The sequence below is a fragment of the Trematomus bernacchii genome, unplaced genomic scaffold (assembly GCF_902827165.1).
Source record: "Trematomus bernacchii unplaced genomic scaffold, fTreBer1.1, whole genome shotgun sequence".
Taxonomy (NCBI): domain Eukaryota; kingdom Metazoa; phylum Chordata; class Actinopteri; order Perciformes; family Nototheniidae; genus Trematomus; species Trematomus bernacchii.
This window is the reverse complement of record NW_022988050.1, coordinates 8722568-8737366: the sequence shown is the minus strand read 5'-3', so window position 1 is coordinate 8737366 and position 14799 is coordinate 8722568. Positions and strand designations below refer to the sequence as shown.

General features: G+C 41.5%; 1 protein-coding gene across 2 annotated transcripts; it reads left to right on the top strand.

Annotated features, from left to right (window-relative positions):
* Positions 1-175: 175 nt before the first annotated feature.
* sec31b (SEC31 homolog B, COPII coat complex component) lies at positions 176-12989 on the top strand. 2 transcript variants are annotated; one of them, XM_034119428.1, is made up of 26 exons: positions 176-299; positions 1010-1230; positions 1686-1881; positions 1997-2092; positions 2326-2466; positions 2810-2952; positions 3041-3140; positions 3231-3392; positions 4105-4257; positions 4351-4581; positions 4676-4750; positions 5141-5233; positions 5336-5441; positions 5541-5719; positions 5801-5927; positions 6111-6256; positions 6643-6816; positions 6924-7076; positions 7176-7368; positions 8321-8734; positions 8819-8857; positions 9493-9551; positions 10250-10375; positions 10463-10582; positions 10702-10773; positions 11707-12989. In XM_034119428.1, exons 2-26 carry the CDS (start codon positions 1028-1030, stop codon positions 11884-11886), a joined length of 3681 nt encoding a protein of 1226 aa, XP_033975319.1. In that variant the 5' UTR covers positions 176-299; positions 1010-1027; the 3' UTR covers positions 11887-12989. The 2 variants fall into 2 exon arrangements, with proteins under 2 accessions (XP_033975319.1, XP_033975320.1); XM_034119429.1 differs by lacking the exon at positions 8819-8857.
* Positions 12990-14799: the final 1810 nt, after the last annotated feature.

The window sequence follows — 14799 nt, the reverse complement described above, 5'->3', positions numbered from 1 at the left end:
CAATTAAACGATTTAATCTTGACTAATAAGTGACAAAGAATATCTGAAGATTATCGGGTTCTTTGTTGTGAATACAGGATATTTACAAAATACATATTTTGGGTCAACGGCAACCTCGGGGTTAACTAAGGCCAAGACCAAATGAGAAATATCCTTTTCGCCTACCGTAGCTCAGTGACAACACGGCAAAGTACTTTGATCGGAAGCTGTCTGCGGCTAAGCTGCTAGCTTGGCTGATAAGTAGCTAGCTCCAGTTTGTTGTGGATGCAGGCAGGAAGGCTGTAATAAAGACAGTTGACGTGAGTTATTCTCAAACGCATATTTACCCTTTTGCTGCTGAGCTAAATTTTTGTCTGAGACACAACGTTTCTGTTGATATGGTAACAAGGGTGGTGGCTGTTGGTTAAATTGCTGTAGCAACACCGGCTACGGTTATATACTGAAACTACTAGGCACTGTAGGCAACGTTAAGCTGTTTGCTCATGACTTCTTACTTGTGTAGTGGCATGTATAATAAATTAGATTTCCTTTTTGAGTGAGGCTTTGGTTGCTTCAGACATTATGTGTTACATGTTATAAAAACTAACTAAGGCTACGTGCATGAAACATTTTTAGAGGTGCGGAATGCTAACGTTAGCTAACTACATGTCATGTTAGCTTGTGTTGAAATAACTTATTGGTGGTTCTGCGACAATTGTATGTATTATATCACCGGTAACTACGTTGAATTCATGTTGCAGTTGACCTTACATTTTGGTTATAAAACCCTGTGGAACACCTGTAAAATCTAGCTGTATCGGCAAACGTAGGTTAACGTTAGCCGTCAGCTTCAGGAAATAGTCGGAGACAATCTGTCAGTAAGGGTGTTACCCTGTTGGAGTTACACTAGAAGGTGTTTCAGTTGTGAAGTCAGATTGTAAGGTATTAAAACATATATTGTTAACCCACAGCAATTGTTAGGAAATACATGTTTTATATTTGATGTACTGGAGTTCCTTCATCTGTCCAGGACTTGACACTTAGGAAAATGAGGCTGAAGGAGATCCAGAGGACTGCCCACCAGGCGTGGAGTCCTGCCGAACACCACCCTATCCACCTGGCATTGGGAACATCAGCACAGCAGCTGGATGCCTCTTTTAATACCACATCAGCCCTGGAGATATTTGAGGTGGATTTCTCTGACCCATCTTTAGAGATGCAGCTCAAAGGGTCATTACCCACATCAAACAGGTAAATTATACACACATAAGATACTACCACTATCTATAATAACCACTGTAGAGAAGGGATGTGGCCTTTTAGAACAGAATTAAGGCCTGCCCTGGATACATTTGGAAACTTCAGTATTTTGTTAGTCAGGATCAAATGATTACCCTAGTAACACAGTTTATTTTTAGAAAATCACTTTCTACACATAAGACATCTATCTTCTACCTTATGCTCAGTCTTGTGTAGTTTGAAAAACAAATATGGTGTTCACCTCAATTGGAAATAATTAATGGCTGATTTCAAATGAAAACACTTAATCCTTGGTAATTTTTTTCCCATCTGTTTTATTCCTCTTTTTCTCATATTTTAGGTGGGATTTAGACAAAAATGTGAAGCAAAAGACAGCTCACCTAAACATTTACACTCTGGCTATGAATATGTTTCAAACAACTCACTATACTTTATATATTCCATAGGTTTCACAGTATTGTCTGGGTGAATTATGGAATGGGAGAAGATGGTACTGGAGGGAGACTGGTTGCTGGCAGTGAAAATGGCACATTAACTGTATATAACCCAGAGGTCATAATGAGCTCCGGTGCAGAGGCAGTAATCGGACAGTCTGACAAACATACTGGACCCATCCGAGCACTCGATTTCAACCCGTTTCAGGTAAATATATGTGGTCAAATGTGTCTGTGTCATTATAGACAGTCTATACAGAAGGGATTCTTTGTTCTGGTGCTGAAGAACAAACCATTAATCCTTCTCAATTTTCCTCTCACAGAGTAATCTCCTCGCTTCTGGTGCAAATGATTCAGAGATATATATCTGGGATCTGAACAACTTTAGCAGTCCAATGACACCAGGAGCGAAAACACAGGTGGGTGCAGTCAGAGATCATAGCTTTAGTGTCTGTCGGAAGAGATGAGTTTACTTTCTTGTTTTGATCCTGACCAAATTTAAGATTTGAGTCGAAACAAAAAATAGAAACCACAACTAGCCACTTTCTTCTAGTTTCTTTACCTTTGTAGTTTCATGTCTGTGAGTTATGACCGGAAGCCTCAGCCACAGTCAAGGTCGTTTGACAGTAACAGCCTTAATCTCTTCTTTCAGCCTGCTGAAGACATCAGTGTTGTGTCCTGGAACAGACAGGTACAGCACATCCTGGCCTCTGCCAACCCCAGTGGGAAAGCGGTTGTTTGGGATCTGAGAAAGAACGAGCCCATCATCAAGATCAGTGACCACAGCAACAGGGTTGGTGAACGTTTCATTCTGCCAAATCACTGCAAGAATTATTTTGTTTTATGACTCAATCAATAAAGCCCATATACTAACATGTTTGAGATGATTTAATTTTTGCAGAGTTTGACCGTTGGCCAGTACAATTACACAAAGCAAAGGATCTGTATCAAACAGCTGATTGGCTTTTTATGGTTCATATCACTAAGCCATACCCTCTAACTTTTGTTTATTGGCTTGCGATTAGATTGCTATAACAAACACATATAAACATTAATGATTTCTGAGCAATATCGCATATGCTCATACCATTGGAAATTAAACCTTTGTTTATTGTCTCGTTTGTTTGTGATTTCAGATGCATTATTCAGGAATGCTCTGGCACCCTGAGGTGGCCACTCAGTTGGTGTTATCCTCTGAGGATGATCGGATGCCAGTCATCCAGATGTGGGACCTCCGTTTTGCTACATCCCCTCTTAAAGTCTTTGAGAACCACACAAGGTGAGGCTTTAACAGTTTGTGGTATTTTAAGTTGTGTAGTCATGTTATGTCATAACCGTATATACCTTCTGCTTGTGTTTTCTTACAGGGGAATTCTGTCCATATCCTGGAGCCAGGCGGACCCTGAGCTCCTGCTGAGTAGTGCTAAAGACAACAGGATCCTCTGCTGGAATCCAAACACTGGAGAGGTAGATGCTTCCTCCATGTAATGCATGAATGACCTTGCCTCATTATTGTCACTGCTTTGGATTCTTATATGTAATTTTTCTTCATTTCAGGTTATTTACGAGCTTCCAACAACAAACCAGTGGTGTTTCGATATCCAGTGGTGCCCCAGGAATCCGGCCCTGCTGTCAGCTGCCTCATTCGATGGGAGGATTACCGTGTACTCTGTGATGGGAGGGAGTCTGAAGGCTCAGCAGCAAAGCACAGCTGATACGGTTAGTGGCTCTTCTTATATGCGATTTATTTAATCCTAGGATGTGTGCTGCACTGCAATGTTTGTCCACAAGATGGTGCTGGTGTGCAAGGATTGATAAGGAATGAACAATATTATAACAACACATTTAAAGGTGGGGTAGGTAAGTTTGAGAAACCGGCTCGAGATACACTTTTTGTTATATTCCATGGAATGCTCTTAACATCCCGATAGCAATGAATATCTTAAGTGCTTTGACAAAAAATCCATAAAAAAATGTCATCTGTGGAAGCTGTAGTACTGTAAAAAGCACGACCAATCATTTTAGCCGGCCCGGCTAAAATAACTGGATGGCCTACCTGCCTGTCAGCCTTCCATCTGTGCACAAACTTATCTCGTGCCCTCATTGGTCATGTGCGCGTTCGTGTGTTTTGGAGGAGGGGCTCTGTAAGGAAGTGGCAGATTTTCTCCGGTTGTGTATTTTCAAATTCTAGCGATCTCGAGCCGGTTTCTCAAACTTACCTACCCCACCTTTAAATGACTAGTAGACATATTTAAATGTGTTTTCTTTTGTATGATTTATGTCAACAATTTTACATTTGAGGATCCCAAAATGTTTTTGCTGAATCCAGTTTTAAAACTATTTTCTTCCTGTCAATCAACTATGTGTTTCAGCTCTACAGGACAGAGTTTGTGAAGTGCTTGTGTTAACATTTCACTTTTTTTTTTTACAGATATCTTCCTCATTTGATGCAATGGATCCCTTTGGCACAGGGCAGGTGCTTCCTCCCCTGCAGGTTCCTCAGCCTGTAGTGCAGGACACCATTGTCTCCCCTTTGAAGAAGCCCCCTAAGTGGGTGCGCAGGCCAGTGGGGGCTTCCTTTGCTGTAAGTGAAAAATAAAAATATTTCTAACCAGGTGTTAAAACAGCATTTGTTTTTCCCCTTCATGGCTGATCTGGTGTTTTGTTTTTTTCTCAGTTTGGTGGAAAGCTGATAACCTTTGAGAATCCCAAGCCGGCTCCCGTGCAGAGCCCCCAGCCCGTCCCCAGACAAGTGTTTGTGAGCCAGGTTACCACGGAGACAGAGTTGCTCCAGCGCTCCAGGGAGCTGCAGGCGGCGCTGCAGTCGGGCTCCTTCAACAGCTACTGCCAGGCCAAGATCCAGAGCGCCAAGTCCGACGCTGAGCAGGACATATGGAAGTTCCTTCTGGTGGGCCCTCCCCTCCTCCTGATATTGTGACACTACATTAATCTGTCAGATGTGTCCAATGTTTTTTAAGCATATTCACTTTCTGTGTTAACAGGTCAACTTCGAGGATGAAGCCCGTGTTAAATTCCTCAGACTTTTGGGATTCAGCAAAGATGAGTTGGAGAGGAAGGTATGCTGCCTCTTAGAGCTGCAACTATTCATTGATTGGCAACAATTTATTAATCAATAAATGATTAGAGTATTTTGTCATAAAATAATTGGCAGAACATTTTGATTTCAGTCCCTGAAATATATAGAGCCTTTCTTGCTTTCCTTAGTTTTCTATCATATTAAAAACTAAAGGGACTGAGATGGATATTTTTCATATTATTTGGCATTTTAAACACCAACTGTTAAACTAGAAAATATTCTGCAGATTTATTGATAATGAAAACAATCATTATTTGCATCCTCGATTACTAAATGTAGCTTTAAGATGACATTTGCCATATATTTTATAAATGGTCATGTGACCCTTATCTGATGTCTGAGCTGTAAAAATGTTGTTGTGTTTATTCAGATTTCAAAATGCCTTGGGAAGAGTTTCCAGCACAACGGACATGGAGTAGATGCCAAAGATCTGGCACAAAAGATGCAGCAGCTCTCCACTGAGGTCGGAAAGTCTGCACAGACAATGTTTATTTTCAAATATTTTAGTTTTTTGCAAAACAAGTGTTTGCATGACTCTAAAAATTACCATTTGTTGTATTTCCAGAGGTCCGATGAAGGTGATGCTGCAACCCCTGGTTCCGTTTCACCGGCAGACTTCTTCAGTCAGACCCCAAAGGAAAACTCCAACTTCCAGATCCCTGTATCATGTGGTAAAGTCCCTCATCTGCTCACACAATTAATTACACGACTTACACATATATTATCTCTGTTTCGATATCTTTCAATAACCTTTTTCGTTTCTTTTGAAGACACTGATGGTCTGATAAGCCAGGCTCTGCTGGTCGGTAACTTTGAGGGCGCTGTGGATCTGTGTCTGAACGACGGCCGCTACGCTGAAGCCATCCTGCTGTCCATCAGCGGAGGGGAAGAGCTGCTCAAGAAAACCCAGCAAAAATACCTAAGCAACCAAAAGAACAGCATCTCAATGGTAAGAGTATGTCTGATTAATTCAGTTTCAGTCGGTGCAATCACAGGGGAGACATTTCAAGAAATCTGTCCCAAACTGCAGCTCATATCATCGGTGGTGACCCAGAACTGGAGTGACATCGTGCAGAGCTGTGAGTTGGACAACTGGAAGGAGGCTCTCGCTGCCCTGCTGACCTATGCTCACCCTGAAGATTTTGCCCGTCTGTGTGGTAAGTTGCTCACCAATGTAGAGGCACAATCATCCTGCTGTCTCACTTTCAGAGTAGCTGTACCAACTCAGGAGTACTTGTTAAACTTGTTGAATAGCATTTATGGTTGTACAGATCCTCCCTGTTCTAAATTCAGCCTTCCCTCTGTCTGGCATTGTTTAAATCTGACATTCTTCTTGGTAGATACCCTGGGTGGCAGGTTGGAGCATGAGAGGACAGAGAAGCGCTGCCTGCAAGCCTGTCTGTGCTACATCTGCTCTGGGAACATTGAGAAGCTGGTGGAGTGCTGGGCCCTGCACAGAGACTGCGCCTCCCCTCTCGGCCTGGAGGTATAACCTTTAGTTAAGGATTTCCATACGTTTAGCATATACAAAGTACTCTAACTACACTGTTGCACTAAGCATAGACATGTGTGCAGGAAAGTGAAGTCTTATTTTTCTCTGTAACCACATCTGGAAATGATCAACAGGTGTAGAAGAATATTAACCTAGCAAAAACAGATTTCATGTTAATTATTGTATCATGCAAAGACATGCAAGAATCTCACGAAATGTGATAACTTAGGGCATGTGGTGACATGCTGAGTTTATTATGAACCTTTTAAGACCGTTTTTATTAGGTGTACGAGCAACACACCATTGTAGCCTTAAGGTAAGAGCACTTAAGAATGTTGCCGTCACATTAACATGTTTTTTTCCTTTTGTGTATTTTTCAGGATCTGGTGGAAAAAGTGATGATGCTGCGTAAATCAATTGAACGCCTCCGTAACAGCGAGGTGGTGGTGCAGAGCCCCATCCTGGCCGAGAAGCTGACCTGCTACGCCGGCATCCTGGCTGCAGAGGGCAGTCTGGCCACCGCCATGACCTACCTGCCGGAGAACTCAGACCAGGTAAGACACAGCGCAAGTAACCTCATTCCCAAACCCCAAATTCAAAGTTTTACTCTGTTTTTAGATTCTGAAAAATACCCTTTTGCACAATTTTGTCTCCCCCACAGGCTGGGATTACGATGCTTAGAGACAGGCTTTTCCACGCTCAGGAAGAGGGCGCCAGTGGACAGCAGCCTCCAAACTCCTTCAACAGAGCCAATGTGTCCACAGCCAAGCCCACTCCTGCTGCTCAGGCCCCCGCACCAAAAGCACAAATTATGGTATAAATGAATTTGCAATTTGCGAGCGTCTTCCCTATGCAATTAAGGATGTTTGCACTTTTATTTGAAACATATTGTTATGTCTTCCCCCAACTCTAGAGTCAGTACCAGGCCCCTGCCCCTCCCCAGGCCCCCCAGCAGCAGCAGCAGCCTCCGATGCCGTCGTTTTATACTCCACAAACGCCAACCAACTCCGGGCCTGGCCTCCCGCCATTTTCTCACGTCCCACCGCCCAGCTCCACCCGCCCTGCCTCGAGGCCTCCCTACCCCCAACAACCTGCTCCCGCTCCAGGTTAGTCACAATGCTGGAATGTATCACCCTGAATACAATACCTTTACAATTTCTGATGGAGAATTTATTTATCAATTGGCCACGCCTAGGTTTATGTTCCTCTGTCTGTAGAGACAACAAACATTTAGCCTAGGGGTTAGACCGCCCTATTGTATGGAGATTAGTCTGTTTCTCAGGGTCTCTTCATTAGCCGTGTTAAGAGAATACCTCCTTATACTTCTTGAATATGCTTAATGCTAGGTTGTAAACATTCTGTCCTTTAGATTATATGTGTCAGAGGGTGAATCTTATCAGGCCGAGCTCCTCTGGAGCCTGTTTCTCTGCAGGAAACCAAACTGGTTTAGTTTTTCTGATGGAATGTTTTGATTACCGGCTTTCTGAGATTGGAGCCGTTTAGGCGACAGAAGATCAGAGGTTGTGTCACTACAATGTGTCTGCAAATGTCTTTGTCAATGCTTTACAATAATCAGTGTGCTCCTTGTCTTCTGGTTCTTTGTCGAAAGAATTTCCTCACAATTTCATACCACTGGAAAATTGATACAACATTAGGGGAATAACATTTATTTGACATACTAAAGGGAGAGAAATATATAGCAAGGCTGTAACAACTGGGCAACTAGTAGAGAATAACAGAATGACTGCAATAAATATAATCCATCATTTCAATTTGTTTACATTAATGCAATCAGACAGTAATAAAACAAAATATGCAAGGATTGAATGAGATGTGTTTGTGTGTGTGTTTTAACACTTGTGGAGAGAAAAAGAGAGACATGGTCAAACTGTCAGCAGTTTATCAGTAGTGTGTTAAATGAGTTTCAAACCATTTCAAATATTCTGAAACAATATGTCTTGATGCAGTTTTTACACTACTTTAGGGTTTACATTGACTATCTGTACTCTACTTTCAGTTATTTTAAGCTTATTTTTTGATGTAACTGTCCTTCCCCAGGTTTCCTTCCTCATCAGCCATTCCAACCTCAGCGTATGCCGGGCGGCGGGCCCTCAGGCTTCCCTCCTCCTGGTCCTTCTATGCCAGCTGCTAACCTATCAGGACCCCAACTATCGCCTCCGTCATCGGCCCCCAGAGGCCTGCCCCCCGGAGGCCTGCCCCCCATGCCCAGCCCCGGGGTGCCACCGACAAGCTTCATGCCATCTACCTCTTTACCCTCGGGCCCCATTTCACCCAGCTCCCAGCTCGGGGCCCCAGTCCCCATGTACCCAGGAGGCCTCCACAACCAGGGGCCTGCACCCCCCATGGCACCTGGTCCCTATGCCCCTCTTGGATCGGGGTACCCACAAGGAGGCCCCGGAGCTCCTGCTGTAAAGCCCTTCTTGGCCCCTCCTGTGGCCCCTCCTCCTACAGGTACATGTTGGTCCCTCATAGAGACACATGATAGATCTGTTGCTGAGGGTCATGGTTAATCTGTAAACCTCATTTGACCTGCAGGATTCTTTCCCTGGCTGAATTCCCAGTCTGAATATCAAGGTGACAGAGTTAGGGATGGATGTGGAACAAGAGTGCATCGAAATATACACTCGAGTGACCAGAAAAGCACAAAATCCCTAGCATTCGTTTTATATTCAATTGCACTGAGTACACAGGGTTAATGCTTTTTTTTCTGGTCACTCCGTGTATCGGATGGTGTTTGCTTGTGCTGCTGTATGCTTGAGGGAAACATAGTGACCTCATTTATTTGTATTGATGTCAGTTTAGGATGCAGTCAACAACAAAAAGATGTTCCAGGCTCAAACAAAACAGGCTTTATTTCAGATCATACACTATCAGCTCGTTTAGTCATTACATTGTTATAAGTGGAGACATTTTACAACAATGTATACAGAAGCTACACAAAACATATAAATGGAATTGTTTTAATTACCCAGCGTCAGTTTGTTGTTAATGTTAGGTGATTATGAGGCTGCTGCCTGAACATTGGCCCATGTTTTCTGAGTTGTTTCTGCATAAATGGCTGAAATCTGTGGCTTATTGACATGTGTTTGCCATGTAGACTAACAAAATAGCTCAAAGGAATTGTCTTGTGCTGACAGTCTTTTACTGCTTGAGTGTCACCACAGTAATTGCCTCTAGTAATTTACATTCTTACTCATCTTCTGACATAGGGCCCCATGAAGGCTGGAATGACCCGCCGGCAGTACGAGGCGGACCCAGGAAGAAGAAGGTACTTTATTTATAACTCTCAAGATATTAATTTAGGTCATTTTGTTCACAGTCTGTGTAGTTTCTGTGATTGCTTATAATAGTATGCTTTCCTTGATTAAGTGTTCCAGTCTACAACTATTTCGTCACATCAAGTTGTATACCCTTTAAAACTATAGAATAAAGAACATAACCAATAGTTTTTATCTATGTTAAAGTCTCTGTTTGCTGACCTTTCACAACAATAATATATATAAAAGAAATCACATCATAATTGATGGTAATAGTTCACCTGAGTTACTCCACAACCATTCCACTTATCCATAGTATTCCTCAGGGTGCAAGAACCACAGTTTCAGAATCACTGCTCTGATGCAGGCGTGGCAGTAGTACTGGGAAGCTTTAAATAATTCAACCAATTTAAAGTGTTGTTTATTCTTAAAGCTACACTTGTAAATATTTGATCATGAATAGGGAATGAAATGACTAGGTGTAATATAAAAGTGGTTGCCTGAGGGACAAACCCTTAGAGGTGCTCATTAACATCATTCAGAGTGCGGCTGTTTACAGCAAACAAGCTGTGATAATTCCACCACCTGTTCAACCCCATAAAGCAGACCGACAGTTAGCAACAAGCTAACTACAAGCTAACTAAAGTTCAAAATCAAGCCCATTTGTGCTATAGTTCCTCCACCTCTAAGTGTCTTACTGTGTCTGCAGGTCCCTGAAAACTACACACCACCAGCCCCCATCACGGCCCCAGTGATGGGATTCCCAGTGGAGGCCCCTCAGCCCCGCGACCACGCCCAAGTCCCCCCCGGAGCCCCCCAGGAGCCCAGCGTGCAGGTTAGTGAGTGTGACAATTAGCTGTTACCCGAATTCTCACCTGGCAAACACGTCAACTCCTTGTACTTGTGTCCTTGTTTTCCTCAGCTCCTCCAGCAGCTGCCGGCAGAGCGGGTGGAGCAGAAAGAAATCCCCGCTGAACACATGGTGCTCAGGTCCACCTTCGACAGCCTGGTGCAGCGCTGCCAGCTCGCGGCAGGAGACCCGGTGAGTGGAGCTGTGTGTGTGTGTGTGGATGCATCTAAGTGTTGCTGTGTTTTTAATAAAGCTTGTATTGAATTAAAAATAATATTTGGGTCTTGTTTGAACAATGCTTTCTTTCTCAGCAAACAAAGAGGAAACTTGATGACGCAGGCAAACGCTTGGGATACCTATATGACAAACTGAGGGAGCAGTCGGTAAGGAATGATTACAGAGACAAGGTTAACTGAAAGGACAACCGAGACAGGCTGTTATTTAAAATATGTGTAAACACTATAGAGATAATCCTCTTGGTATTTTAGAATTTAAAGAAAATAACTTCACATTCATTCAGTGAAACAGTTTATTAAAATCTCATGACAAGAGTTATTGGTTGTCGCTAAAAGCCACCCCTTAGAAGGTTATGATACTCCTGTGCAGTAAGAAAATGTATGATGGATATTGTCTTTTATCCGTTATTGTAAATCAATTCATCACTATTAATATTTCAGAGTTCCTGCCGTATTTTTAATGGATGCAAAATGAAGGATGGTCGACTAATGACAGAAGAAACCATAACACCTTTTTGTACATTTATAGTCACGATACATCAGCAGTGACACAGTAAAAGGCAGCAATGGACCACATTGTATGTTTGCTATGTAGATATCAACCAGAACATCCGATTGCAATAAGAGGGGAGTTTTTACAAGTCGGGAAAAGTCAAACAAACATCCCAGTTAATCACAATCAGGTGCTGATGTGTGTGAAAAAAACACTAGTTCTTTACCAGTTTGAAACACCTCTGCTAACCAATTTACTTGCAAAAAAATCCTTAAGAGTTGTCAGAACATCTGTAAAATAATATTGATTTCTATTTGAGTAATAGTGTGAAAAACGACTCTCTAGCACACTGCCCTTAACGGACAAAAGATTTTCTGCTGAACTAACCATCTTGATAATCTTTTAAGTATTTCATTTAAAGTGTATTCATCAAAAAGGCTAAACAAACTCAAGTTCTGGACAAGTAAGCCATTTAAAGATGCCTACATGAACACTCAGACCTTATTATGAGCACATTTGTACAATTTCCTGACATTTCATAAACCTAGGATGCCACATAGTAACATGTCATATTTGTTGTCTCTTAGCTCTCTCACAGCATCCTGAACGGGCTCCACGAGATCAGCCGCTGCGTGGCGAGCCAGAACTACCAGCGGGGCCTGGAGGTCCACACCCAGGTGGTCAGCAGCAGCAACTTCAGCGAGATCTCCGCCTTCATGCCCATCCTCAAAGTGCTCATGACCATCGCCAACAAGCTGGGCGTCTAAACCCTGGAGGTGGGGGGGGCACCAACCAGACTTCAGTGTTACCATATTGTTATATATGTATTTATTTCTTTATGACCTGCTTTGATAATGAGAATAATACTTACTGATGATATTGCAGATCGTGGTCTTCATCACTCCATACATATTCCTTCCTGAAGGCTGATTTGGGCGGTGAGGTGGATTTTTGTAGAGATTTGTCAATGTTGCTGTGGTAATTTTACGATAAAAAATGAATGTATTCTGAAAGTTGTGATTCTGTGTAAATTCAAAAGTTGATGTAATATACAAAGTTTGAATCAAGGCGGTGTTTGTACAAGTAGTTGCATTTTCATAATCCACATTACACTACGTGCATATTTCTCATTGAATCATTTCTGATAGGATACATGCAGTGCTCCAGGAATACATGTGGGCTGCACTCACATCTATCCTGTCGGTGTAGTTTGTACAAGGGAGAAAACACCAATATTCTTTTTACCAGGTCAATTAACAACAAGCATCAAGGAAACGCTGTAACTTAAATACTGATTGTTCTCTTCATCTGCTGTAACTGATTGTGTCCGGTTGATTGTGCCATGACGGGCTGTTTTTGGCCAAAGCACTGCAGCAGACTGCCATATGGTGATTGTCAAGTTGCTTTTTTATCTTGTGTTTATCGCCATTTTTTGTCAACCAGGCCCTTTTAGTACTGTTATTTCTGATAGCTTGTGTGAAAGATTGATTCTCTATATAATTTCTTCAGTGTGATTAGTTTACATAGCAGCTCATAAACTAGAATTACATTAATTTATGTCGAACTGCGTATGAATTGACATAGGTGCTTCACCTTCTGTTAAAGATGCTGTTACTCCTCTTTTTGCCCGGGCTAATTCTTATCCTTTTGTTCGTAGTTGTTTATTAGATCATACAATGATACCAACAATGAACTAACGGTTAAAACATGATATTTTAAGGATTGTAGCTGGACGTAAAGCTGGATAGTTTGGTGTATCATGGCAGCAGAAGGCCTCTGTGCTCATTTTGGTTGCACAGATATTTATACAATCCATGTTGCTTACTTTCATGTCGGTATCTTTTTCAAATAAAACTTCACTTCAAAGGTTTTCAGATTGATTTCTTCAAACATGATAATATCCATTTACCAGAGGTTGAGAAAATAATGTTTTATGAATTCATCGTTAGTCAATAACAAATATAATGTTGGACATATTGACATACAAGATAAGGAAAATAAAGTGAATAAACATACATTTATTTGAAAGCTTTAGTTTCTTGAGATGTTGCATACAAAACATAATGAATATACAAAAAGAATATGAACAATTGTTATGGATTAAACTGCCAAACAGTGTACTAATTATTTAAAATATGGATTTATTATATTAAAAAGTAGTATAATTCGAAATAAGAACACTTCTTTTGTTGTTCATTTTGCTTTAGTGACTTTTTAATGCAAGAATCAGCATTTTAACATTTCAGTATTGTTGTCTTTGTTGATATCCTGCAATGTCCATGTTTGAACGGTAGATGGCTCTCTGTTTAATAAGCAGCAATGCATTTTATTTATTTCCTGCTTCACCACTGCAACATGGATGGTAGGCTTACTTACTAGTACTACCAGCACTTAGTAGATGTTTCTGCATCCAAACCAACAGGTAACCAACTTCAGCTGAAAATATATTTTCCCATTCTCACCAAACGCATTGAAATGCACCACAATATGCTCTTACTTCAGAGGGGTGTGTCACTACTCATTCATTTAGTTCCCTGTTGAGATGTTATATCATATGACATTCTACAAGCCAGCACAGGTGGTGCATGCGCCCTTCCCACCATTGGCCAATGAGCATCACTCTGAGTCAGGTCCTCGCTGCTGATTGGCCGCCCATTGTCAGACGCTTTGCGCTCGCGTGAGCTTCGTGGCGTTAAATATTTTGGGGTTTTGAACGGCAGTAACCTCACCGTCATGTCCGTCTGGGGTCTGGGGTGATGTTTCTGTAATGCGACTTCCCCGCACATCACACCACTCCGCCGCGGCGCCCTGAGTCATGCTCTGCGCTTCCTTTATTGGACGCTGTGGCCTGGAGGTAAATAAGGCTTCAATGTGCTGAGTGTATACTTACCCTGACCTAGTATTACAGTACAGCTGTGATGCTGCCAAAAAATACCCCCATTGGATGTTGACCTACTTCATTATCCAGCTACAATTCAATTAAAATCAGAAAGGTTGTTTCCAACACAAATAAAAATGTACTTAAAAATCCTGCATTCAAAATGTTACTCAAGTAAAATTACAAAAGTATTAGCATCATAATAAACTTAAAGTACCAAAAGTAAAAGTACTCAATATGCAGATTGTTCCATTTCAGAATAATATATATGATATGTTTTGATTATAATTATTAAGACAATAGACATTAATGTGTTTATCTAAACTGGTAAAGGTGCAGCTAGTTTTAATCTGTGTATGCTGCAGGGTAGCTTGCGAATTTACTCCAGGTGTAATTAAAGTGCTATTTAAGTGCTGATTATATCTTACATCATTAATCCAAATGTGTAAACTAACTAAAGGTATAAAATAAATGAAGTGGAGTAAAAGTACACAATTTAACCCTGAATTGTAGTGAAGTAGAAGTACAAAGTAGCAACAAATTAAAATACTCAAGTAAAGTACCATAGAATTGTACTGAAGTACAGTACTAAAATAAATGCATTTAGTTATTTTACTCCACTGGGGTCAATGCCATACTATGCCATACTATATATTATAGGGTTGTTTTTGATGCATAAAAGTGGAGAGTAAGGAGTATTTTTCCATTGTGTTGGTCCTAATGCTGAAGTTAGTCAAGTACTTTAGGATGGAGCGGATTGAAAGGAAGGCCTCTGTTATTTCCTGCCTATTATTCACTTGGG

What these genes read in the sequence shown, in the direction of transcription:
- sec31b (XM_034119428.1), top strand. Translation starts at nt 1,028, where the DNA reads ATGAGGCTGAAGGAGATCCAGAGGACTGCCCACCAGGCGTGGAGTCCT. An exon ending in CCTCCCCTCTCGGCCTGGAG is followed by an intron (nt 6,257 to 6,642) that starts GTATAACCTTTA and finishes TGTATTTTTCAG; the next exon opens with GATCTGGTGGAAAAAGTGAT. An exon ending in TTCCCAGTCTGAATATCAAG is followed by an intron (nt 8,858 to 9,492) that starts GTGACAGAGTTA and finishes CTTCTGACATAG; the next exon opens with GGCCCCATGAAGGCTGGAAT.